The 23,931-nt window shown below is 48.5% G+C and overlaps 1 protein-coding gene across 4 annotated transcripts in view; it reads left to right on the top strand.

Moving 5' to 3' along the window:
- Positions 1–23,931, top strand: part of KANSL1 (KAT8 regulatory NSL complex subunit 1) — a 71,688-nt gene that overhangs the window by 30,395 nt on the left and 17,362 nt on the right. For all 4 annotated transcript variants that reach the window (XM_082070609.1, XM_082070611.1, XM_082070608.1 and 1 more), the window contains exons 3-4: positions 18,335–18,476; positions 21,457–21,561. In XM_082070609.1, coding sequence (XP_081926735.1) covers positions 18,335–18,476; positions 21,457–21,561 — 247 coding nt within the window. The remainder of the gene's footprint in view (positions 1–18,334; positions 18,477–21,456; positions 21,562–23,931) is intronic.

Here is a 23,931-nt window from a genome sequence, read left to right as displayed (position 1 = left end):
GCTGAGCACATGCAGCAGTTCCATCCTGGAAGCGCGGCAGCAGCTCAGCTAACCTGTTCCATCCTGGAAGCGCGGCAGCAGCTCAGCTAACCTGTTCCATCCTGGAAGCGCGGCAGCAGCTCAGCTAACCTGTTCCATCCTGGAAGCGCGGCAGCAGCTCAGCTAACCTGTTCCATCCTGGAAGCGCGGCAGCAGCTCAGCTAACCTGTTCCATCCTGGAAGCGCGGCAGCAGCTCAGCTAACCTGTTCCATCCTGGAAGCGCGGCAGCAGCTCAGCTAACCTGTTCCATCCTGGAAGCGCGGCAGCAGCTCAGCTAACCTCGCCGTTCCCTCTGGGCGTCCGTGCTGGTTCGGGAGCGGCTGCCTCCTCCCGCCGCGCGGGCTCCCGCCGCTCCGTGCCTGCACTCTGCGTTCTGGGCGCGTTGCAGGACGGGCTGGCAGCTGAAAATAGCTGCTCCTGGTTCCTCTGGGTAGTGGAGGAAAACTCACATTGCTTTTCAATATGAATCACTTCAGTGATCTGACCAGAAGCCCAGTGACCACTTTGAGCGGAGCACTGGATTGATTCTTCTGGTGAGAGTCTTTACATTTTCATGTAGGTCATAATTGGGCCGAAGTAACTGATGTCATTTTGAGTAAAATGATGAGGCAGCAATGATCTCTTGGTTCTACTCGCTCTGCTCTGGGACCAAATTTTACTGCTTTTCTGTTCCAGAAACCATGAAGCTGTCCTACCTTTGTTGCCATACAACTGGTAATTACTTAATCTCAGTCAGCCAAATGACTCAATTTGGTAAGCAAAATAGTTGAAGTAAACACAGTTCCTCTGCAGGTGTTTCTGTGAGGACCTCTGGAGGTGACACCACTGCTTTGTGCATGGGGGGGTTGTTCCCAGGGCCCGGAGGGACACATTACAGGCTCTTGAGTCCTTGAGAGCAGTTCCTGGCTCGTTTGTCATTGCGGTGAAGTTTCAAAACCCTTTATCTTTGTGCTTTTGCCACTTGGTTATTGCTTCCTTTAGTTCACTTAGCAGAACAGGTGGCCTTACTCTTCAGTGTCTTGGCAGCTTTCCTCTTACACCTTATTTTAGAGAGTTGAAAGGGAAGAGGGCATAGAGTGTTTTTTTTAAGCTGTGTTCACTGAGGGCTGTAGTCCCAGCAGTGTCGTGAAGTCTAGAATAGTTACTCTGGGATTCTTCGCTGTTTTGAAGCAATTACAGTTTCTCCATCTTGAGGTGGGGGATGTTGTCCTATGAAAGAAGGATATAACCAAGAGAAGCACTGAAACATGGAAAGACTGATCACAGGTTTTATTCACTGCGCCAGCATTTATCCATTTTGTCTCAAGACACGTGCAGGTTTTGCAGGAGTTCATGAAGGCTTGGAAAGATGAAAATAATCATGGTCGGCACTCAATCTTTGAACAGTAGGTGGTTGAAGAGAATTCATGCATAATGAATTTTGACATTTATTAGCCTCCTCCTTTCCCCCACCGTTGTCCAACTTTCTGTACCTTTGCGTAAACCTGACCCTGACCCAAAGTGTCTGGTGAGCAGATGTAGGGATGCTACACTGCTGCAATTAGATAACACTTTTTCTGGTTTTACTTATGTTTTCTGTAATAATACTTGAAAATGGGTGCAACCTGTTATTTTCCTGCTATATTAAATCAATAGGGAGGCTTAATTTTTCTTAAAAAACCAAAAGTTACTACTAAATACGTTTTAGAAGGCTATTGGTTTTGTGAACAGTCAGAGCAGCAGAAAGGGAGACATCTGGTTGTGATGGGTTGTTCCTCTGTGTGTGCTCGAGGGAAAACTGAACGCTGATTTTGTTGTAGGAAGAGTGCAGCATAGGCTGGCTTTGTCACCTCCGTCACACCACGTCTCTGTTTCCATTAGCTGCAGGGCAATCTGAGTAATCAGATTCTCCAGCAACTTGGAGCTAGACACTTTCGGTTGTTTGCTGGTTTTTGGTATGTGATTCATTGAGTTTTGACTGGGACTTTGGGAGGATGACTATGGCTGTGGTGAAGCACTGGGATTGCTTATTAGGAGTAGCTGCAAGAGGTGCTTGTTCCAAGTCTGTTCTACCTCGTTTTCTAACGATGTATTTGAATTTCTCCTTGCTCACATTACCTGTAATAAATCAGACACCCACAGGTTACATAGCCCCGCTCTCTGTCTCTTCTTTGAAGAGATTGATGAAGGTCTTTGAATGATGCTTCCAGGTAAGATTTTGAGCCATCAGCTGCTGGAGGATTGCTTTTAGGGACCTCGCTGTGCTGGAGTTCAGTTGTATTATGTTTCAAGTCTAATTCAGCCCAGATGTTTTCGAATGCCCCATGCATGTGACTGTAGGACTGTAACCCCGACATGCAGCTTAGGGACCTGCTTGAAGCTGTCCAAGTAACACCCTCGCCAACATGCCATAAATAACTTGTGACTTCCGAAACATAACTAGTTTTTTTTAGTTGTCTCATGAATAGTGTGTGAAGCAGGCGTAAGCTCCACCAGATAACGTCCTCTCCCAGCAGGATTTCCAGCTGCGGGAGGCAGGTGCACCTCTGACTGCGCCTGAGCATCCCGTGCATAAAAGGGAAGGTATTTTGGTAGCAAAACGATGGCTGACGCAGAGCTGAGCTGTGCTCTGCTTGAGACTCATTTGCCAGAGCAAGGCAGCCACTTGTGCCCTGTGCTGCGCAGAACAGGCGACAGAGCAGGAATTGGGGCAAGTAGTAAATCTGTATAAGGGACAGAATCTTGCCTGCCAGTTTTCTTAGTTTTAGACTTTCTTTGAAGAAGGCGGCATATATAAGATCTGCTGGATCGTTGCCATCTGGGTAACTTTAATTTTCTATATGTGCCTTTATGGAACCTGCAGTAACCAAAATTTGCTGAAACTGCAGTTCTTGATACTTGTCCAGTCATCTTTCAAGTTCTGATTTCGTTGGTGTGCACAGCAGTGGGCAGTTCAGAGGGCATCTCAACACTTGTGGCAACTTTTGGGGGAGAATTTAATGGAAACTAGAATGAAATCCCTGGATTAAAGCTTCTGCAGTGGAGCCGATTCCGTCAGGTGATCCGGCCACTTGGCTCTGTCTCTCAGCACTACCACGTCACAGCTAGTGCGCTGAACGTTTGGATGCTGGTACTTGCTGGATACTGGTGGTGGGGACACGTTGCTGGGACGGAGAATATTTTGTGGTTGAATACTTCCTGGATGGGCACGCGGGGTGTGTGGACAGGGCGCCTTCCAGCTGCTGGACAGGACTGGGGTGGATAGAGCGGTGCAGTGTGTGGGGCAATGGGGCAGAAAGGCTGCTGGAAGGAGACTGAATGATACTGAGAGAACTGGCAGGAAAAGAAGGAAAGCAAGCTTAGGGAAATGGTGTCAAGATTTTTTTGTTTTTCTGTAGCCTTAGGTCATACAGCCAGATGAGATCATTTATGTAAGAAGAGATCATCGTAGAGGCTGTGTGATTTAGCTGAGTAAATTCCTGCTTGCCTGAGCTGCAGAGGATTTTCCAAACCACTTTTTACTTCTGGCTTGAATGTGCCTAGTTTGTTCTTGTAGCCATCAGTTCTTGTTTCCTTCCTTTCCCGTTGGGCTGGGAAGCTGCGTAGCAAACGTAAGTACTTGTGGATATGATCTTGTTGCCTCTTACCATCTGAACAGAGCTTAGATTTGAATGTGAGATGTGATGCCTTTCAAAGTCTCGTCTTTGTGACTTTACTGAAAATTTTCTTGCCTGTGAATGAATCATTTCCCTATTTGTTTATTTTTTAATGAAGCTTCACAGTGATGTTTGAATTCCCACAATGTCTTTCCTGAATTTAAAAGCATCTTTTAATAAACCCACTAAAAAAATCCCAGTACTTTGTGAAATGTGGTCAGAAGTGTTGTGTCTTTTCATGCTTTCATGTGCTGTTGGTACAAGTAAACGACCTTGCTCTCGGTGGTGCATCTTCCTACTTTTTGTTGGTTCAGTCAAGGTTCATTTAGATTTTTGTTTCTGCAGAAACTACCCGAAATGCCTCCTGTGCCTGGTCTTCCCTTTCAGTTGCTCATCATCCTGGAGTGTGGTTTGTCTGCTCTGTGTCATGCTGATGGCTTGATCAAGAAGCTGTGGAGTACCAAAGGTTTTTTCAAAAAGAGTTATCTTTAAACAATTAAACACTAAAATGTAAAAGAATAACTTTTAAAAATGTAGGAAGCTTTAGTCTTAAAAAACGGACGTTTACAGAAGATACTGAAATGGTGTTGCAGTTCTGACAAGCTGAATTCTGAAATGAAAGGGCTGTATTTGGATTATGTTAGAAGATGAGATAAAGCACCAGGGTGTCCATTTTTCTGACAGACAGTGTAATAATTTCCTGTAATGCAAACAGGTGATGGTTGTCTTGTAGAGTTTGCACAAAGGTTATATGGAAACCAGCGGGAGTTTTGCTGAGGTTTGAGGGCAGTGTGCCTTAAATTCACGCTGTCCTTTAGACTGTAATTGTAAGTGCACTTTGGCTCCATTGCCAGGAAAACGTCGACACCTCTGAATTTGAGTTGCTGGGAGGTGACCGGTGTCTTGTGTTCAGAGATGCCATTTCCACGTACAGGGCCCCCTGCTCAAAGTAAAACAGGACTTTCCACTTCACATTTACTACTTGTCAACTTTGAAGCATAGGGCTGTGAAACCAAACCAGGATTTAATTGAAGAATTGCTTGGATGCTGCTTTCTTGGCTTAGATGCTCATGCCTCCTTCTTCTTCCTTATCTCCTTTAGCCGTGCCACCTGTCTGTCATTTGCCTTCTCATTTCTCTGACCTTTTTATGAAATACGTTTGCACAACCCCTTTGTGCAATGGTTGCAGAGAAGGGTTTGAATTGTGACCAGGCTTATTTCCTCTTTGTCAAATTTGTTGGGTCCAACAGCTACCCATCGATTGGGGTGGGTGTCTCTGGTCTCATTTTTAACTTAGACGGCGTTGGTTTCAATCCAGGTCCGTGCAGGGAATTTCCTGGCGGTGGCAAGGCAGGACAGGGCAGCAGCATCGGCCGTGGAGGCCGGGGTTTGTCTGCCCAGGTCCGGGCGGGAGGTGGGGTTGGGTTTGGGCTGCTTCCTCGAGTTCAGCTTTCACAAAGAGGAGCGGCATGGAGGGAGCACTGAGGCTCTGTCACGAGTCCAGGTTCCCGAGTCCACACCTGTCAGCGGCAGCAGCCAGTCAGCCCCACGTTTGAGGATTAAGGCTTGGATGTGCTGCAGCTGGTCTCAAAACTCCGCAGAAGCCAGGGCTGAACTCTGGAAGCAGTAGGATTGCCTTTAGCGATGGGGCACACTACTGCAGCAGCAACCAGCGCTGACGTGCCTCCTTTCTTGCTCCTCACTGCATATTGCAGAAAAAACAGTAAATGGCCAACAATCCTCCAAATCTGTCCGTGATAGGTATTCATGGTAGATGAAGTAGGAGCTTTGTGTGCTCCAGTGCAGGACCTCATGTCCCATGCAGCATCTCATCTAGCAGGGAGGGGGTGCTTTTGAGTTTGGGATGTTTTCATGCCTTGTATAAGTGGTTGGAAAAAACTGAATATTGTCAGGGTTGGATGGTGCCATACACTTAGGGGGAAAATGCAGCATGGTTGTATTTGTTCTGGAAAGGGCATTACATCATCTGCTTTTCTGCTCGAGACAGCAAAGGAGCAGACGGAGGAGGAGAGAGCGGGGCTGATAAGGCGGTTCCCTCTCAGTTTCCTGCCTACACTGGTGGGGAAGAGATCGCTCCTGCCTATGACAGATCGGAGGTTAAGGATCTCTGTTCACAAATTTATGTGCATTTGCTTCTAAATAACTTGACGTTTCATTCATTTTTCCCGTAATTGAATGTTACACAGGGAGAGGTGGCTGTGAAGGGGTGGCAGGATTTTGAAACTTAGCTGGATTTTCTTGCTCCCTCTATCTACAAAATTTTGCCATGTCATTTGAATTATTGTCCAGTCTCTGGTGCACAAGCTGGCAAGGTCACTGTGAAACGGGAGCTTTGAGGGAAGGGTGGATTTAAAAAAGAGCGGGGGCAGGGGGAGGCTGTGCAAAAGCTGTGATGGTAGGCTGCTGGAGACCAGCTCATATGGGTGGTTGTGTTTGGTTTGGGCTTTTTGTGTAGATCAGGTGTGCTAATAAACATTCAAGATTACTAAAAGGAAGGGGTAGTTATAGCGCCTTTTTTTTCCTTGCAACATTGAGGAATTAAAATAGAGCACAAGGGGACAAAAATAATTGCTGAACACCACGTGTCCTTTCTGCAGCTTTATGAAGCAGTAAAAGCGTCTCTGGGAAGATCCTGAACCTGCAGGGAGGTCGTGAGGAAGCGTCTGGGAGCGTGTAACCTTGTGTAGCTGAACTCCAATAAAAACCTAAACAGTAGTAGTAGTACAGTTGCTATGAGTGGACTGTTAACCTGCTGCTCCTTCTTTCTTTAATCTCGAAAAATGAAATAAAGTCTGTATAATCACTTCTAAACTGTTGTCCCTGTGTATACAAGATACATATTTTGCTTGCACGTTTCAGCCCTTAGTTAGAGAGGGCAGTTGTACAATTAGCAGTTACACAAGGTGAAAAACGGCCCTTTGTTCTGCCTTTTCTCCCTGACCTCTGCTCTGCTTCGGAGGGTGTGCTGTCTTGATCAGAGAGAATGTTTTTGGCATGTGTTTAATTAATTAAAAGAAATAAAGTGGTAAATTGATGGTTACGGGTTGAATTTCTTCTGTGATACTAAATCCTTTCCAGTTTAAAGCAATCTTCTTCCTGGGACAATAAATACACCATAGATAACGGCTACTCTTGAAGATGAGCCAGAACTCCTCTGGCTGTGTTATAGATGAGAAAAAGATGTCAAGTAACACATCCAGGATCGAAAGCGAAGTATGTGATGGAGCAGAGAATGAGGAGATTCAGGACTGGAGTCGCAGCTTTGAGCGGTGTAAACCCAAAGAGCTCCTTCCTCCCGCCGCTGCGCTGCCCGCTGCAGGGTACGGGGTTGGCCGGGGTTCTGTCGTGCCCTGCTTCCTAGGGGAAGGTTTTCCTGCATGATGGAGTAAATGAGTTCAAATATTAGAGTCCCATGTAATTGACCATGGATATACAACCATAGACACTGCTGTTGAGTTCCTTCCCTTCTTACTTTTTGTTTGTTCTTTGCTTTTCTTCCTGGTCAGATGGGAATTTCCTCCTAGGAGCCCACGCGGAGTTAATTCCATATATCTGCTCTTCGTGATAGCTCGCAACTTCCATAAATTTTATGAGCTGATGTCTTCTTGCTTTGTAGAAGAAAGGTGGCTGCACACTGGTGACTTTATGCATTTGGCTCTGTGCGTTATCCAGAGTTTGTCATCTGAAGCCTGTCTCCCCTGCCCAGAGCATGACTAGAGACCTAATAACCATTTGGTAACAAAGTGTTTTTTAGAGGTGGAAACAGGTGGTGAATTGATGGAGTGACATCTAAGACATTTGGATCAAAATTCCACATCATCAGGAGGTTTGTACGTTAAGCTGTGCACTGTAAATGGAATGACTGTGTGTGGTCTGGGTATCCAGGATAACGCAGAGTCTTGCCCAGCACAGTGAGATGAGAAGTGCCCTGAAAACCCTTCATTAGGGACGTTCATTAGTGGCCAGACTTGCCCTTCTAGAAGGTTCTTTGACCTGGTCGGAGCTCAGTCCTTTCCTGGAAAGCAGAGACGGTCTGTTTTGTCTCCCATTTGATATTTGAATCCTGTGTTTCTTCAGTCCTTTGTGCACTGGAGCATCCATTATAAAAGGGGTTTCACATGGCTGAACAATGCAGATTGTGTCTTTCTTCTCCTAATGGAGATAAAACTCCGGTTTTGCAGCATCCCGTTCGGCTGCGTTTTGTCCATCCTCAGCCGCCTTCCGGGACAGCGCTGCGCGGGGTCTGTCCCACTTGTGCCCTGAGTCTACCTACCCCAAACCCATCGTCTGCCCCGGCATCCTTACTGGGACCCTGGCCTCAGATTTGATCCAGTGCTGTGAAACCTTTCTGCGTCCTTTGCTGTGGATGGAATTGCTAATTCCTTTATTTATGCCTTCTGATCTTGTGTTTCTAGTGCTGCTTGTCCACAGTTAAGTAGCCGGAGGCAGATGCCCATCTCCCTGCCCATACCGCCCCAGTGCTGCACAGCTGCTTTGTGCTGTGTTTCTCTATGGCTCCAGGCAAAACCGAACATAGTATGATTCTTGTTTGTCTCCTGTTCTCCTTCTCCTTTTCCATTTCTCTCTGAACTTTTTCATGCTCCTGTACTGTATAGTAGTCCTTTAGCCAGGGTTATTTTATCCCATTTTTTAGACAAAGGGCTTGAAGGCCAGAAGTATATTATTTCTGTGTTAACTGGAAGGGTTCTTTGAGTTGAGAGAGGAAGCTTCTTTTGGACTGCTGCCAGAAATAGCCTATCTGCCCCTTCCCTTTGACTGAGTGACCTTCAGTTTTAATGCTGGTGTGCAGCTTTATCCTTGCGCTATTTTAGACTGAAGAGGTGATCCTGCGGTGCTGGGGGACTGTGTTAGGGTGTGCCTGTGTGGGTGCGTCCATTATTGCAGACTCCACTGCACGGTGAGCAGCTTTATTCAGTGGGTGTCCTCTTTCCCTGAAAGGCCTGGTGCTTCTGTTACTTTGAGCAGGGTTCAAGCCAAGAAAACCTGCATTTTCATTTTTCCTACAACTCTGAAGCAACTCAGATTGAAGGCTTGGAAATGAGGGCAAGCCAGGAATGAGTGGGGGCGAGATGCATTTGCACACGCACAGATGGCTGCTCTGCAGCGCGGCTTTGCCGGCGGCCTTGGGAAGCAGCTTGTGTTGCTGCTCCCAGGAAGGTCAGGGGCCCTGGCTCTGCACCTGACGGGTGAATTCGCACTACTGATGCTCTTACACATCACTGCTGCCTCTGTTTGCTGTTTTGGTGTTCCCTAAATTCCATTGGTTTGCCCTTTCTCACTGCCCGCTCTGGCCCATTTCAGCCGTATTTGGCATCGATGATAGCTTCGACTGGAAATCCTTCTTGGCTTCCACCTATATTGTCCTCATGTCACTACACGGTCCAGACAAGTGTGTTCTTCTCTATTTGTGCCTCTGTGTGAGCTTAAAAACTTGCTTGCTCTAATGAGCAGCAAGGAAGACTGAAAAGCAAAACAAAAGTTTTAAGAGAAGGCTTTTGTGCTTCATGTACAGAGCAGAGATTAATTTTGTGATGCTCAGAGCTCAGAACACCGACTTAGAATCATAGAATGGTTTAGCTTGGAAGGGACCTTAAAGATCACCTAGTTCCAACCTCCTTGCTGTGGTCAGGGACAAACTTCATGTTGGAATTCGGCATTTTGAGGCATGCGTTTGCACAGCTTGCTCCCTTTCCTTCCAGGACATCGAAGAGCAGATGAGGTGGGTGAAGTAATCTCAGCGGTGCAGAAATTTCCCAGGCCTAGAGAAGACACCCACCTCGGTGTAATCACTTATCCTGAAGTTTCATTTTTATCTTGGGCTGCAAAACCTGTGGAGATAAACAAAAACGGCCCCCTTCCCTGTGACCCATGACGAAACACCCTTCGACGTTGAGTCTTAATGGCTGCATAATAAAAAGCAAAGAGACCGAAGCTGCATTTTTCATTCCTGTGAAGACGGGAGCATCCAGTGCTACTCACTCGTTCTGTCTGTCGGTACTTAGTGAGTGCAGTGGGTGGGAGAGAAAGTAAAGACTCTGTATCTCCTGCAAGTTAAACCAGGAAGAAAATGAAAACATGTTTTATTGGTTGGACTGCTCGCTTCGGTGCTGCTTGGATTGATGGAGATCAAAAGCTGCTCAGCTGAAAACAGCCTGGGCAGGTGTCTGCACCTGTGTTAGTCTGCGGTGGGTCCTCACAGCTCGGGGGCTGGATGGAGACTGAAGGAGAGCGGGGCTGGGGGGTCCAAGGAGTTCTCCGCTTCAACACTAACTGCAGTTTTTCTTAATTACCATGAGAGAGTTTTGCTGGTGCTGCCTGAGTGGAAAGTTTTGCAACACTAGGTGACTGTAGTTGTACTTGTTTAGATCAAGTTGAGGGCAGCACGATCAGGAACTGCCTTTGCTGGTGTCTTTCTCTTTATGGTGTGAGCTGAAGGGTTTTAACATCCTGGAGAATAACTCTGTAAATTCTGCCTTAAGTGAACTCTTCTGAACGATGAAGAAGGTGTCCTAAATAAGTCCTGTTCTGATACGGTGTCGCAGTAGTGCTGCTCACCAACTGGAGCCGTGAGCTGCTGTCCTCAGACTAGCAGTAATTTAACATAGCTTCTGTGTTATGGAATATTGATTTACTGTGGAGCATAAAAATGTGCAGTACTCAGCAGAAGGGCCTCACCAATTGTTATGCTCCAGGAACACTGCTGCTCAGGAATGTGAAATAAATTCTCCCCTTTAACAATAGATCCTGATTTGCATAGTCTCTATTCTTGTTTCCCCAGGGGTTGTGCCACTAATGGTCTATAGTGAGAGCTCCCCCTCTTTGACAGCAGGCTACTCTATTTGCACACATACAAAGGGGTTTGCAGTTGAACAAGTGTAATAACTTTTCAGACAGTTTACTCTGTGCTGTAATTGTCTCCTCTCTGTCGTACACTTATTCTTGTTTGAAGAATTTAAGATGCTGAACGCTCCCTTCTTCAGTGTTTTGACTGCACTGATCTCAGGGAGGCTTCGTTTACAGCAGTCCCGAAAGTCAGCTGGTCCTGCGCTGCAGCGGCGAGGTGCTGTCCTGCGCTGCAGCGGCGAGGTGCTGTCCTGCGCTGCAGCGGAGAGGTGCTGTCCTGCGCTGCAGCGGCGAGGTGCTGTCCTGCGCTGCAGCGGCGAGGTGCTGTCCTGCGCTGCAGCGGCGAGGTGCTGTCCTGCGCTGCAGCGGAGAGGTGCTGTCCTGCGCTGCAGCGGCGAGGTGCTGTCCTGCGCCGGCTGAAGGAGGCGCAGCGCTGGGAAGTGGCTTGTTTGCTCAGGCGCACCTGCTTGGAAAATGTTGGCTGCTGCTGCGAGCCCTGGCCGTCCCGGCCCGCGAGGCATCTTTGACTGAGGGTGTCCCAGCGGTTTTTGCTTATTTTATACTGTTTTCTAGAGAGGACAGTGGTTTTCTGTAGGGTTGTGTTGGGGGATGCTTGGCTTATGGTCTTTGCCAGTGTACCCACCTGCATGTGCTGAGTGGGGAGCTGCAATGTGTGCAATTAGTCAAGTATTTCAGGACCTCTTATTTTAGAGAGATTCAAGAAAAAAAGCTTTGACTGTTGTTGCTGGTTGTGCTCAGGATGCGTTAGCGAAGATGGTAAAAGCAGCCTGCGTTACCATGTACCGTATCCTCCGCTTGGTGATCAGGAGTTGCTGGTCACTAGCTACTGAGTTTGCCAAAGGGAGGTTGCAAATCTCTTCTTGAAATCTCACCTTTAGTGTGAAGAGGAGAAAAAAAAAATTTCCATTGGTTTAGTGCTTCTGCCACTTTCTGCTTTCTAACAGAAAAAGTATAACTTCTAATGAAAACTACACATCCAAAAAAACATAGTGATTGTGCTGTCCTGTGCAACCCAGACACGTTAGGAGGCTGTTGTAAGCAAAATTATACTGATAAACGACCTTAGTTGCCAAAAAGGAAGATAGGCTCCAGGAAGAAGTTGTGAGCCTGAACAATACTATTTTAGGCATTTTGAGGGGAAAGGTGGGCATCTTGGTGTTTAGTCTGTATTGTTGAGAATGGCATATTAATTCAGAGCTCGAAGGGGAAAATTCCCAATGGACTGGAAGTGCATTGCAGTTGGAACAAACGTTGTTCAGTTTCAAACGCCTTTCGGGCATGGTGTAGTCTCACCTTGTCCGTCGCGGCTTCGGCTGCAGGGAACGCGCTGCCCTGTGTTTTCCGGTGCGATGATGAGCGGGCAGTGTTAGTTGTGTGCTTGGCTGCTGTGCCTGCGTAGTCGCTTGTGAGCATGTGGAGAACTATATTGAAAAAGTAGTCTAATAAATTCTCTTATAAATGTGTTTTTTGACGGGCTGCTTTGCTGTGCATCTGGAGAGTCGGTTTTGCTGGCGTAACCGCCCGCTCCTTGTGTCCGTGCTCCTCTGATTCCCACGTCGTGTCCCTGGCCTGGTCCTTCCCTTCACCCCACACTTTGCTCTGTACTTCGCGGGTGCCGAAACAGGATTCAGACAGGGGCCAAAGTACTTGCATGGGCATAGCTGAAGGAATAAAACCAGAATTTGAGACTGTTGTCACAGAACAATCGCTGGTGCTAGGGTCCGAAGAGCAGCTAAAGCCTGGAATGGCTGTTTTCAGACAGCTGAATAAACGCTTGGGTTGGCACAGGGGACAGGAGCGTTAAGCATTTCTGTCCCTTCGATCTGCTCTCATACCTGTCAGCGCAGAGCTGAACCCAGCGGTGGTTTGGTTCCTGGTGGCTTGGCCGCAGGTGGGGAGGGCACAACGCAGGACCTGTGGCAGCGCGGCCGCCGTGTGGACGCAGACCCTGCTTGGGAGCTGGCATCAAATCACGCAGGTCCTTTTGCTGATGGCCCGAATTAGTATTTTAGGGTTACCATCCAAACAGAAGACATTTACTGCATCCATCCGGTTCTTAAAACCAGAACCTATTAAGGGATCTACCCAACCTTTTTGAGAGACTATTCTCCATTTCCAGGCTTTGGGGAAAGCTGCCACATGTTCCTCTTGAGGGTTGTGGGTTTCCATTAGGGTTGTGGATGAACTGAGGAAGAACCAGCACAGACAAGGCAAGTGACTCAGCATCACTGACACAACGTGAATCACTGCTGCGCACCACGGCAGAACCGAACCGGGGGGTGGTGGGACCACGGCAGGACCGAACCGGGGGGTGCTGGGACCACGGCAGGACCGAACCGGGGGGTGCTGGGACCACGGCAGGACCGAACCGGGGGGTGCTGGGACCACGGCAGGACCGAACCGGGGGGTGCTGGGACCACGGCAGGACTGAACCGGGGGGTGGTGGGACCACGGCAGGACCGAACCGGGCGGTGGTGGGACCACGGCAGGACTGAACCGGGCGGTGGTGGGACCACGGCAGGACCGAACCGGGGGGTGGTGGGACCACGGCAGGACCGAACCGGGCGGTGGTGGGACCACGGCAGGACCGAACCGGGGGGTGGTGGGACCACGGCAGGACTGAACCGGGGGGTGGTGGGACCACGGCAGGACCGAACCGGGGGGTGGTGGGGTCGGAGCTGTTGCACATCAGGATGAAATGTTCTGTCTGTGCAGGAGCGGATGTGCCCTGTGTAACGCCCGGGGCAGTGTGGCGTTTCACCCTTGGTTGATAGGGTTCTGGAACTGCTCTGATTTGGGCTGTTAACTCCGTTTCTGCACCATGGCCAGACACTGAAGGTGGCACAGGGTCATGCGAGAACTAGAGTTACGATTTTTCGCAGGCGATGCAGGTGGTGTTTCACCAGCCAGCAGTGTTGCTATGAGCTAAAAATGGGAGGTGAATAAAATTATGATTTTCAGTTTACTGATGAGAAAGTGAGTACAGCTTGCTCTGTGTGCATCTCCATAGAATTTGCTGGCTTGTTGCCTGCCTGATTGCTGGGATTCCTCTTACATGGCATATATTATTTTTCAAAGTATTACATTTAAGGGATGAAAGATAGTTTAGGAGGTAGCTTTTTTATTTCCTTTTCTGAAACCACTTTCACTTCAGAAGTATAAATCTTGTTAAGATAAGCCTGATACAAAGGTATGTACACAGTGGTGTTCACCAACATAATCCCTTGACATTTTGTTTCAGGGGAGAGCTTCTTTCTTAGAGTGGATTCAAGTACGTTTCTGTTGTTCAGCTTCTAATGTAGCTAAAATTGTCCTGGATCCCAGTATCGTCTGTTAGTAGGCAGGAAGGGCTGTGAAGGTGGTTCGGTAGCTTTGTTCTTCTCTGTGCCATGAGCAGGTTGGGCAGGGGGGTGGCCCTTGCTGACCCCTTGGCAGTTGCTTCACTTCGGTATTTTTAATTTCCCTCCTTTGTTTTCCGTCTGTGGGTCTGTTTGTGGATTGAGTTTTGTACCCATCCAGGGGGTTTCTCAGGTCCTTGGCTGCACTTAACTGTCAGCTGGGAAGGGATCTGGGAATATTTTGGGGAAAGAAACTGCCATGGGAGAGCGGCCTGGGGCAAGGGCTCTTGTGCAGGAGTGAGCTGCAGGGCTTCAGGTGGAGGGGCTGCGGGGAGCCGTGGCTGCACACCGGCGCTCAGCAGCTGGAGTACGAGGCGCCTGCGTCCGCGGCGCTGCGCTCCCGTCCTGCGCGGCGTCTGCGCGGGCTCAGCCATCTTCTAATGTCTGGCCCAGGACAATTTTTTTTCTTTCCTTTTTTTTTTTTTTTTTTTTTTCTGTTTTAATAGAAATGAGCTAGAGATGCCAAAACAAACGTTTCATATCCTGATCTCGAGTGATGGTTGCTGTGTAGAAGCAGCATTTTTGGATGGGCAGCTGTGATCTGCTCCGTTTGAACGCGGGTGACGCCTGTCCCTGGGCTCTGGGGCCAGCGCTGCCCTCTCTCTTGGCAGGACCCCATCCTTGCTCAGCCCTGCTCAGCAGCAAAATGCCTTAGGATTTGTGCTCACAAATTTCCCCTGAGCAGTGGGGATTTTTCAGTGAGGAACAGTGGAAATAGCTCTTTACTCGCAGCCTCTAGAGGTCTTCGGTTTTCTGAATACGGGAATGAATGAACTGAGTTGAGGTTTGAACTAGATCAGCTTAGTGCCAAGCACATGCTGTGAATAGAAGAGCCCTTCAGAAGCTGATGTTTCTGTCCACAGGGTGGGGGCGGGTGTTCTGCTGAACAAATTGTTCACTTTGGCTTCTTCACAGCCAGGAATGCTGTGATCAGCTAATGAGATTGTTCTTGAGGGCTTGTGGGGTTTTCTCTTCCTGTCTTGGAGTTGTCATGGAAGTTTATTTGGCAGAGTTTAACTCTTGCTCCACCTATAGATTTGGTTTTGTACTGGTCTGAAAAAAAGAAAGGAGGATAAAAGCTTGGTGGTCTGAGGAATGAACTTGAAGAGTGCATGAGGACAGGAGCAAAGTGGAAAATAGCAGCTGAACTGGGTGCAAATCTCTTTTTTCTTTAGCTTAGCACAATTAAAGATCATGAGAGCAATGGGAAAAGTTGCATTTGTGCAGGGCTTGAGGGATGGCGCTCAGGTTTTTGTTGTGAGCAGAGTACATGGCTTTTTCATTTGGGCATGTCCTGGCTTTCCAGGATGTGTAAGTATTGGTAATGCTGACCCTAGCATGGACTCTAACAGAAAGCCTACCAATATTTTACTCTGGTTTCAATACTGGCATTGGAGCCCCCCAAAAGTTGAGCAGAGAAAAGCGATGGGAAACTTTTTTTAATCTGATTTTAATGCTGATGTTTTTCAGTTTCTGGTGAGTCAGCAGGAGTTGATGTTAACCAGGAGATGTCTCTTGGCATCTCGCTGTTGTTCAGGAGTAGGCATTGCACCAGTGTGGACGTGAAGCATTGCATTTGCACTACTAAACTTTGCCCCGGGGCTGCTGCCTTGTGGTGGGTAATGCAAGGAAAACGTGAGAATTAATACGGATGATTTGCCCTTTGGTAGAGTTGACAGCTGAATGCCATAAACTGTCATATTTGAAACCACTTTTGTGGTCTGTTGGCAGATTTTGTCCCTGCTGAAGGTCCCAGGTGGAAATGGGAACCTATCTCGGGTGTGCCCTGGTTTTGTTTGCTGTGGCTGGCAATGGGGTCCCTCTTGTAGTGAAGAGCAATGAATGGCATGGAGTGCTGGTGCTCTTGGGAAGCTCTCGGGAAGTCACAACGTGCCCCTCCGAGTGCTGTGGCAGCGGGATGAGGAGCTGAGCACAGGGCTGGGAAGGGGAAGGCAGCTTGTGCAGAAATTTTGGAGCAGAATCGACGTTTAGGATGGGGCCGTGGCTTCCTGCAGCTGCAGATTGGCCGGGGCGGTCTGAGAGGTGTGTGTAACTGATCCTGGGATCTTGCACGTGTATTTCTCGGATCCTCGGGGAGAGGACAGTGCGCGAAGGGCCGTACCAGACCGAAGGCAGGCTGCTGTCGATCCAGAGCCAGCTGGGATGGTGGGAGCTGTTCGTGGCAAACTGCCGTTCTGATTGCTCCCCATGTCAGCATTGCCTCTTGAAGCCCGAGACCGTTCTCAGGACGAGCCACGCAGCCCCTTGCAGCTCTGCAGCCATGGCCATCTCCTCAGGCAACTTTTCAGCTTAATCCAAAACCCATTTCAAGTGAGTGCAATAAACTCTTTATTAATTGTCACATTAAAGTCCCTGATGTTTAGAAAAGAAAGCGGGTTTCCCTCCGCGCAGAGTGGGGTGTCTGGCTGAGGTTTCAGGTGGCTGCCAGTGCTGACTGAAGCGACTGCACATGCTCTGTTTTGTGCGTGGTCGCTACTTTCTAATGCTAGTCAAGAAAAAGTCATTCTTGCAAAGTATTCGTATAGAGGTTAAAGCTAAAGAAGCTTTGCAGTTTGTTATCCAAGAGCTGATCTACATGAGGAAAACACATAGATGTTGCTGACAGCACATTGCAGCAAAGGGTGTAATTGAAGAGGCTCTGAAATGGCTTAATTCTAAATATAGAGGACCACACTACAGTCAGTACTGTTTTGGAAAGTGTGGCTGAGCCATCATTATGTCTCTTCCCCTCCTCCACCTATGCCACAGGGTGTCAGAAGATGAAGTATACATTCCTGTTTCGCTTTCTTGGTTTATTTTTGGTTTAAATCCAGTGTGTTTTTTCAGGGGTAGCAGGTGTCCTGATTTTAAGGTGAAGAGCAGGTCTCCTGCTGCTTCCGCTGCTGTGTCACTTAGAAATCTAAATGGGTGTATGGTGATTTTTATGCTTAATCTTGATTTTTGTGTAATCTGAACAAAAGAATGACATGAATTTAACAGAGCAGACCAGTATTGTTCCAGCAGGCACAGGTGCTTTATAAGGTTGCAGAAACAAGCAAAGGAGCTGGCAGTTTGGTGGTGCTCTCAGCAGCTTTCGATCTTTTTTAACCTGTTCCTTTAAAAAGTCCTGATGCTGATGGGTCCCAGAGGGCAGATCCCTTGCCAGGATCTGGCTTAGAGTCCAGGCTTTGTAGGGGCCTGGGTAGCGTGTGGCATCCACAGATGCTGAAGATGCCATAAAAGCAGATACAGCTATTGCAGAGGTCTTTTGTGGTTTTAAGCTATAAAAAAAATGAACTCTTCTCCAGTAAAACTGTTCTTAGCTTCTGAAATGAGAGTGTGGTAAAATTTCACTGAAACTTGGCTGGCAGGGCAGTACCGTGTTCTGAAGAGTCTTGTGAGAAACTATTGCATGAGAACGCTGTCAATTCTGCACGTGATCGGGCCAGAGCAGCGCAGCTTTTCCAGCGATGCTCGGAGACACGGCTCTGCGAGATAAGGGGATCTGCTTCCCAGGCGCTGCTTTTCTACCTGCCGGTGTTGTGGAGGGGATTTTGTGACATTTAGGCTCAGACTGGAGATGCCTTGCAGGGAGGAGGGACTGCAAAGCTTGCAGGGCATTATCCTTCTTGGAACAGAGTAAAACACGACTGGGCTGGAGATCTGGATTAGAGCCTGCGTGATCGGGGGATGCTGGAGTGCGTTGGCAGCTGCTCAGCCCATTGTAAGCCTTGCTCGGTAAAGCCATCAGATGCAGAAATCAAGTTTACTGTGAGCCGCTTTCCTTTGCAACACCTTCTTGCAGGGGAGCACTTGTGCAAGGTGCTGTTAACTCTGTTGCTTATCTCCAAACTGTGGTTACTCGTAGAACCAAATGGTGGTGTGTTGTGAAACTTGCCGCTGAGTTTTAATTGTGGCCACAAGGTATGCACTGGTGTTCAGGCATATTTTGAGGCTGATGACAGAGGCCTTTTTTTAAAGAGGCTAAGTCGAGCAAGGGAGGGCAGATGGGTTTTGTTTTCTCCAAGACTTGGAAAAGTGGGTCTGGCAGATGTGGGGCCAGGTAGGACTGGAGCTGCTGGTGTAGCTAACCGTGGAATACAGTCTTAATGCTTGCATAGGCAGGACTTCAGTCACTGGGTACCAGAGTTGTTTTAAGGTCGCTTTGCAGAGGCATGGCTTTTATAGCACGTCTGTAGTTCGGTTGGTAATTATTAGCAGTGGCTAGATGGTATCAGTCGTGCCATCCAGCATGTAGCTTTTGATCCATCTGTCAGATCTGCTGGGTTTTTCTGTGGACTGTGTAATTAAAATCACACTCCAGATAATCCCCCCTCCCCTCCCTGTTTTTCCAGGAGGCGAAGGGCAGAGTGGAGATGGGCAGCAGACCGTGCAGCCATCGTCAGTCGCTGGAATTGGCTCCAAGCCCACGTCTCAGACCTGGAATACCGAATCCGGCAGCAAACGGACATTTACAAGCAGATTAGAGCCAATAAGGTGAGGACCAGGAGTGCATTTGGATATGTGTGATTTTGCTTTGTCTCCTGATGGCTGTCTGATGCAGTGGGGAGTGCGTATGCAAAATTTGATGCTTCTTTTCCCCCTGCATCTCAAAAAGCGTATTGCACAGTTGTGATTAATTGGAATGCTGTTTGGTGTGGGCTGAGTGTAATTCTTTTCCCTGGTTCAGTATGGTAACATGAATAGAGTTATACCTTACTTTAAAGTCAGTCTTGGTTACTGAACAAAACTGTTGCTTTTGCATGTGTATTGCTGTTCTCCATTGTTCAAACCTTTCTCTTGTTTGTTTGTTTGTTTGTTTGTTTGTTTGTTTTTAAACACCTCTCTGTTGGAAAGAGAGAGTAGCTTGGGAGTAGCTGAAGAAAGGGGGTAAGGAACAACTTAACGAGAAACTGACTGTGGAGGGGAGGGGACTGTGGAGAGGGCTCCGAATGCTATCGTGTAACACGGGCTTAAAATTGAGTCTCTATCACAAAAAAGGCTGTTTCTAGGTGCTGACCTTTCTCTGTGGAAGGAGTTATTTTTTTCAGACTTGCTCTCATATGGTGGGAGAATGGGGGAGAGCAGAGAGGATGAGGAAGGAATTGTTACCAAGGCTTGTTCAGGCATGTACGGCTAAATGTCAGGCCTCGGAGGGCCGAATGTCTGGGGTTTGTGGCAAGAAGGCCACATGGTGTTGCATCGGCCTGGAGATCCTCAGGAATTCCAAGTCCGGTAAAGGCTTTTCCCAGTGTGCGTGGTGCCCTGGGGGTGGTGGGGACAGAGGCTTCCGGGTGGGTGGAAAGCCCAGGCGGCAGAGGAAGACTGGGCTTATATGCAGCTATGTAGAAAAATGGGCTGGTTGAGTGAGTGAGGACTGTAAATGCCCCGGTGGAAGAGCAGGGCTTGCTGAATGGAATACATTAGCAAAAGGCTTCTGGGAAGTGGACTGTATGTCGAGTTAATGAACTGGTGTCAGAATGAATCTTCTTCCTTCTGTCTTGAGAAAGCTGATCATGCAAGATGGTTTCCAAGTATAAAATGCAAAATAGCTAAACATTTATATGCTAAAAGTTAAGTAATGGGAGATGAGGACTGGTGTGCACAGTGGGTTTGGGCAGCGTAGCTTCTGTAGAAGGGCAGGAAAACCAAATCTGTGGCTGTTACAGGGAAGGCTGCTCCTTCCCCAGCCGTGGGGCAGCTCCCTTCGTCCTCCTCCTTTAAACTGAAGGCAGAAGTCCCTGGCGGGTGTTTGTTCCGGTGCTTCCCTGCCTCACTCTCTCGCTGAGCAAATGAGAAGCCCACGTGGTTTCTCGAGTGTCAAAGGGAAACAGCTTCCTTGGTTCCAACTTTGAATTCAGTCCCACTTTCTCCTGTTTTCATGTCCACTCTCTCTGCACTGGACATCCGGAGATGACCAGCCTCTTTGCCAGAGCAGGCCTAAGGGTGTTTCTAGGAGCGCGATGGGTTGCTTTCAGGGGAGGAACTTTCAAGAGTACAGAAAAGCACAGCAGTACTTAATTTAATATAGAATTCCAGCCCCTCTCATCCACTAAACATCCTTCTGAAATGTCAGAAGACTCTAGAAAATTATTGTAATGTTTATTCTAGAAGCTGCCTATTTCCTCATTGCTGGTCTGAGGTCACGTACAGTTGCATCTAGTTGATGAACTGTCCTTTTTAACATAAAGTATTCCTGAACTATGGGCTGCCACTGTCTTTCTGAAAAGCTGTTGATCTGTTGTGCAGAAAATTGTGTCAGGGTGCAAGATCAGCCCTACAAGACTCGAGTGGACATGTGCCGTGCATCGGCTGTTGACACAGAGCTGCGCAAGCTCTGACGCTGTGGCGCTTTCTCTGCCCAGGCGGCGTGTCCAGGTTCCCTTCCAGGCTCACTTTCTGGTGACACGCAGTGCAGCCTCTGAAACTCTTCAAATTACTGATCCCCCTGGGCTTCATCTGAGCAGCCTTTCCATAGCTCCTTGTTGTGTCTTGTCTTTGGGCCTGTAGGTTCTGCCAGCCCTCTAATCCCTTGCACATTTTAGCCTGTTTTATTGTAATATAGCTCAGAATATGCATAATTATATTATTTTACTTGGTGTTGTTCAGAGAGAAAGCAGTTCTGCTTTTAGAGTAAGCTTCACTTAGAGCAAAACGTAAACAGGACAACCTATGTTAAGCCTGATAAAACAGTGTGCCACTGTGCTTTGTCCTGCTAGGTTTATAGCAATTGTTTGTTAATCAGTGTTTTCTTTCCTTATTGAATTTTGGGAATACCTCTCTTTGAAAAAACGTGCTCAGCGTCACAAGTGTGACTGCAGATTCTGGCACCTGCTCAGAACGGCTCTGCCGTGCGCTATGGAGCCGCTGCCTCTGCCCGCCCGAGCGGAGCGGCCCCGGCCCGCGCGCCGCTCGAGGCTCTGCCGTGCGCTATGGAGCCGCTGCCTCTGCCTGCCCGAGCGGAGCGGCCCCGGCCCGCACGCCGCTCGAGGCTCTGCCGTGCGCTATGGAGCCGCTGCCTCTGCCTGCCCGAGCGGAGCGGCCCCGGCCCGCGCGCCGCTCGAGGCTCTGCCGTGCGCTATGGAGCCGCTGCCTCTGCCCGCCCGAGCAGAGCGGCCCCGGCCCGCGCGCCGCTCGAGGCTCTGCCGTGCGCTATGGAGCCGCTGCCTCTGCCCCCGCCGGGCGGAGCGGCCCCGGGCGGCTGTCAGCAGTTGGCCTGAGGTGCTCACTGTCTGCTGCTCGTGGGCTGACGCCACGTGATCTGGGTTCAGCCACTGTCCTTCCCGCGCCCAGCTCAGCCTCGGTGTCGGGAGGGCCCGGGCAGCCGGGACTCGGCCTGGCGCTGTGCCGGAGCAGTGCACCGGGAGCGCGCGCCTTCCTCTGCAGCCGCTCGGTTTCTGGGGGACGCTGGATGTGCGGTTTCGTGCTGAGATCAGAGGACCCACAGTTAATTCCTGTTCCCTTCCCTCTCTTCCAGGGTCTGATAGTTCTTGGTGAAGCATCACCCCCTGATCCTGCAGCAGACGATGCATCCCGTCCCTTTAGTGCTGAAGTTAAGCTGGAGCCTGGGGCTGACCGGCTGGTAAGTGCCAGCAGCAGAAGGAACTGGGTCCAGATACTTCACGTCCATCGGTTTTGGGTCGGGAGGGTTGATCCTTTGGGCTGTGCTGGAGAGAGATGCTTGACCCACGTGTCTGGCGGGGACTGGCCTGCTGCAGGAGCGTCTCTGTGGGACTTCACGGGCGAGCTGCTGTTGTGTTGGTCCATCCTGGGTTGTTTGGGGTTAATAAATTATATGCTTTAAACACCTTTTAGAACAGAGTTTCTTGGGGTACTTTTGTAATGTGCATTAGCATTTTGTGAAGCTTAAAAATCCTTTCCTTGTAGCAGAAGTATCTCAAACTGAGAGCAGCACAATTAGCGAAGTCTTCTAAAGATGTGGCTATTAATATCTGCCTGACTGTTACCACTTGGAAAGGGAGCTAATGGTTTCGGTGAGATGCACTGGAAACTATGTGGAGTGCCAGGTATTTATTATTTAATGCAGAAATGTAGGCCACAGACTAAAGGCTTGATCGTACGGTTCAGCCCGGCTGTGATTACTTTTGATCCTGTGGGACACACTGACTTACTAAAATGGAGGATCTTGAAGTTGTAGTGTAGTACTAAGAGGAGGGTGGTCCCTGCGTGGCTCAGGCTCGTGCTGCCGAGCTGCAGCAGCCCTGCTTTTCTGGCCTAATGCCGCATCTGGAGATAAACAGAGCTTCACTGCGGTGGGAGTGCTTGAGGCTAATAGACCAATATTCAATGTAGCTGATACGGATAAAAAACTGAACCAGAAGTGCCTGTAAAATTCGATTTTGAGTGTTTTCTCTGATCACGGGCAAGACTTTGTCAGAGTTTTCCTGATGCTGAGTGATAATATAAAATACTGTGAAATTTTTGAGTAACACCAAACCACAAAGTGGTTATTAAAAGTGATTGTAATAAAATGTCTCCTTGCTTGGCACTGGCTTTCAGATGTGTGTTTGGAATTTAGGTCTTTAATTAGCAGATTAGCAGAATTAGCAGAACCCCAAACTCTGCTGTGTGATTTGGTACAATGAGCAGGTTTTGCTCACGACTGAAATAGTACTACTGATAGTGCTTCAAATGAAAGCAGAGCCGTTACGGAGGAGCACCGGAAGGCTGGCGAGCCAGGGTGACAGGGGCTGCTGAAGAGCGTGATGGCATCACAAGCCTGACATAGTGCCTGGTCTGGAGCAGTGATGTCATTCTATCGTATGCCTCCCGCTTTCATGCTTTAACCAAAAAGTGCTCAGATATAATAAACAAGCACAGCGACAGTGTGCTCCGATACACTTCAGAAATAGCATGTTCCTGCACTGATGAATTGGCTGTTACTTAGGAGCTAATCTGTAAATAGCAGGCTGCTAACAGAGATAAATGATCAAATCTAACAGTGATAGGAATAATGTTGTCTTCCTTATCTGTTTAAATCAGGGTGTTTATTTGACACAAGTATATTTTCAACCTGGAATCTGCCGATGGAAGGGCTGTGTCCCACCTGACTTTGTCTCTACACATGAAAGACATTTTTCATATACTTACAAAATCCTCACATTGTCCTTTCTTAGATTGGTTTAGACATCATCTCTGTATGTAGGGACAGAAAATATCTGTAGATTTCTGATGTATGAAAAAGGAAGTGCTTGGCCAGTGCTGTTGGGTTGTGCCATTCGCAGCTGTATCGCTGTTGCTGTGTTTACTCATGTCCTGCACCGTCCCTTTTCTCATCCCTTTCACTTGGGCATAAGCTCTTCAGACAGGGACTTTTATTACTGTAGCGCTAGAGCGATGGAGATCCGATCTCTTGCGGGTCTCAGAGGTAAAAGTGACACAAATAACAGATACTGAGAGCGGTGAAAAATATTTTTGATGTAAAGCAGGCTGCAGGTGTCTACTTGGAACCTTATTGTAGCTGTTCCTGTAGCCGTCCTTCCCATTTTGGAGAGGAACTCCTCCTGAAATGGACTTTTTATTCCCCTTCCATGCGTGGCTGCGGGTGGCCGTCCGCATCCCTCCGTGCTGCCAGCTTCTCTGCAGCAGTGCTGGAGGTGGGAGCCGCCAGAAATGCTGCCTCCGGGCGCCTGGCTTCTGCACCCGCTGCTGGGAGGGTTTGTGCTTAATTAGACTTGCTCATAAGGGTGGAGAGTTGAGTCAGTCTTGATCTGTTCTGAGCCAGAGATTAGCCCAGAGACAATTCCTGCTGTGTTAGGACGTTTACTGGAAGGGTATCTCTTAGGCCACTCCTGGAGAGGTGAGGTGCTTATCATTATGGCACTCTTTGGGCTGCTTAGAATTGGGCTTTTTGGTTTTTTACCTCTTTTTTCCCTCAAACTGCCAGAGTAAGAGACAGGTCTGCAACATGGATTAAGGGGAGGAATCCATC

The sequence above is a fragment of the Streptopelia decaocto genome, assembly GCF_964273445.1.
Source record: "Streptopelia decaocto genome assembly, chromosome: 22".
Taxonomy (NCBI): Eukaryota; Metazoa; Chordata; class Aves; order Columbiformes; family Columbidae; genus Streptopelia; species Streptopelia decaocto.
Note: the sequence above shows the minus strand (reverse complement) of the source record. Positions and strands in the feature narration are given on the sequence as shown.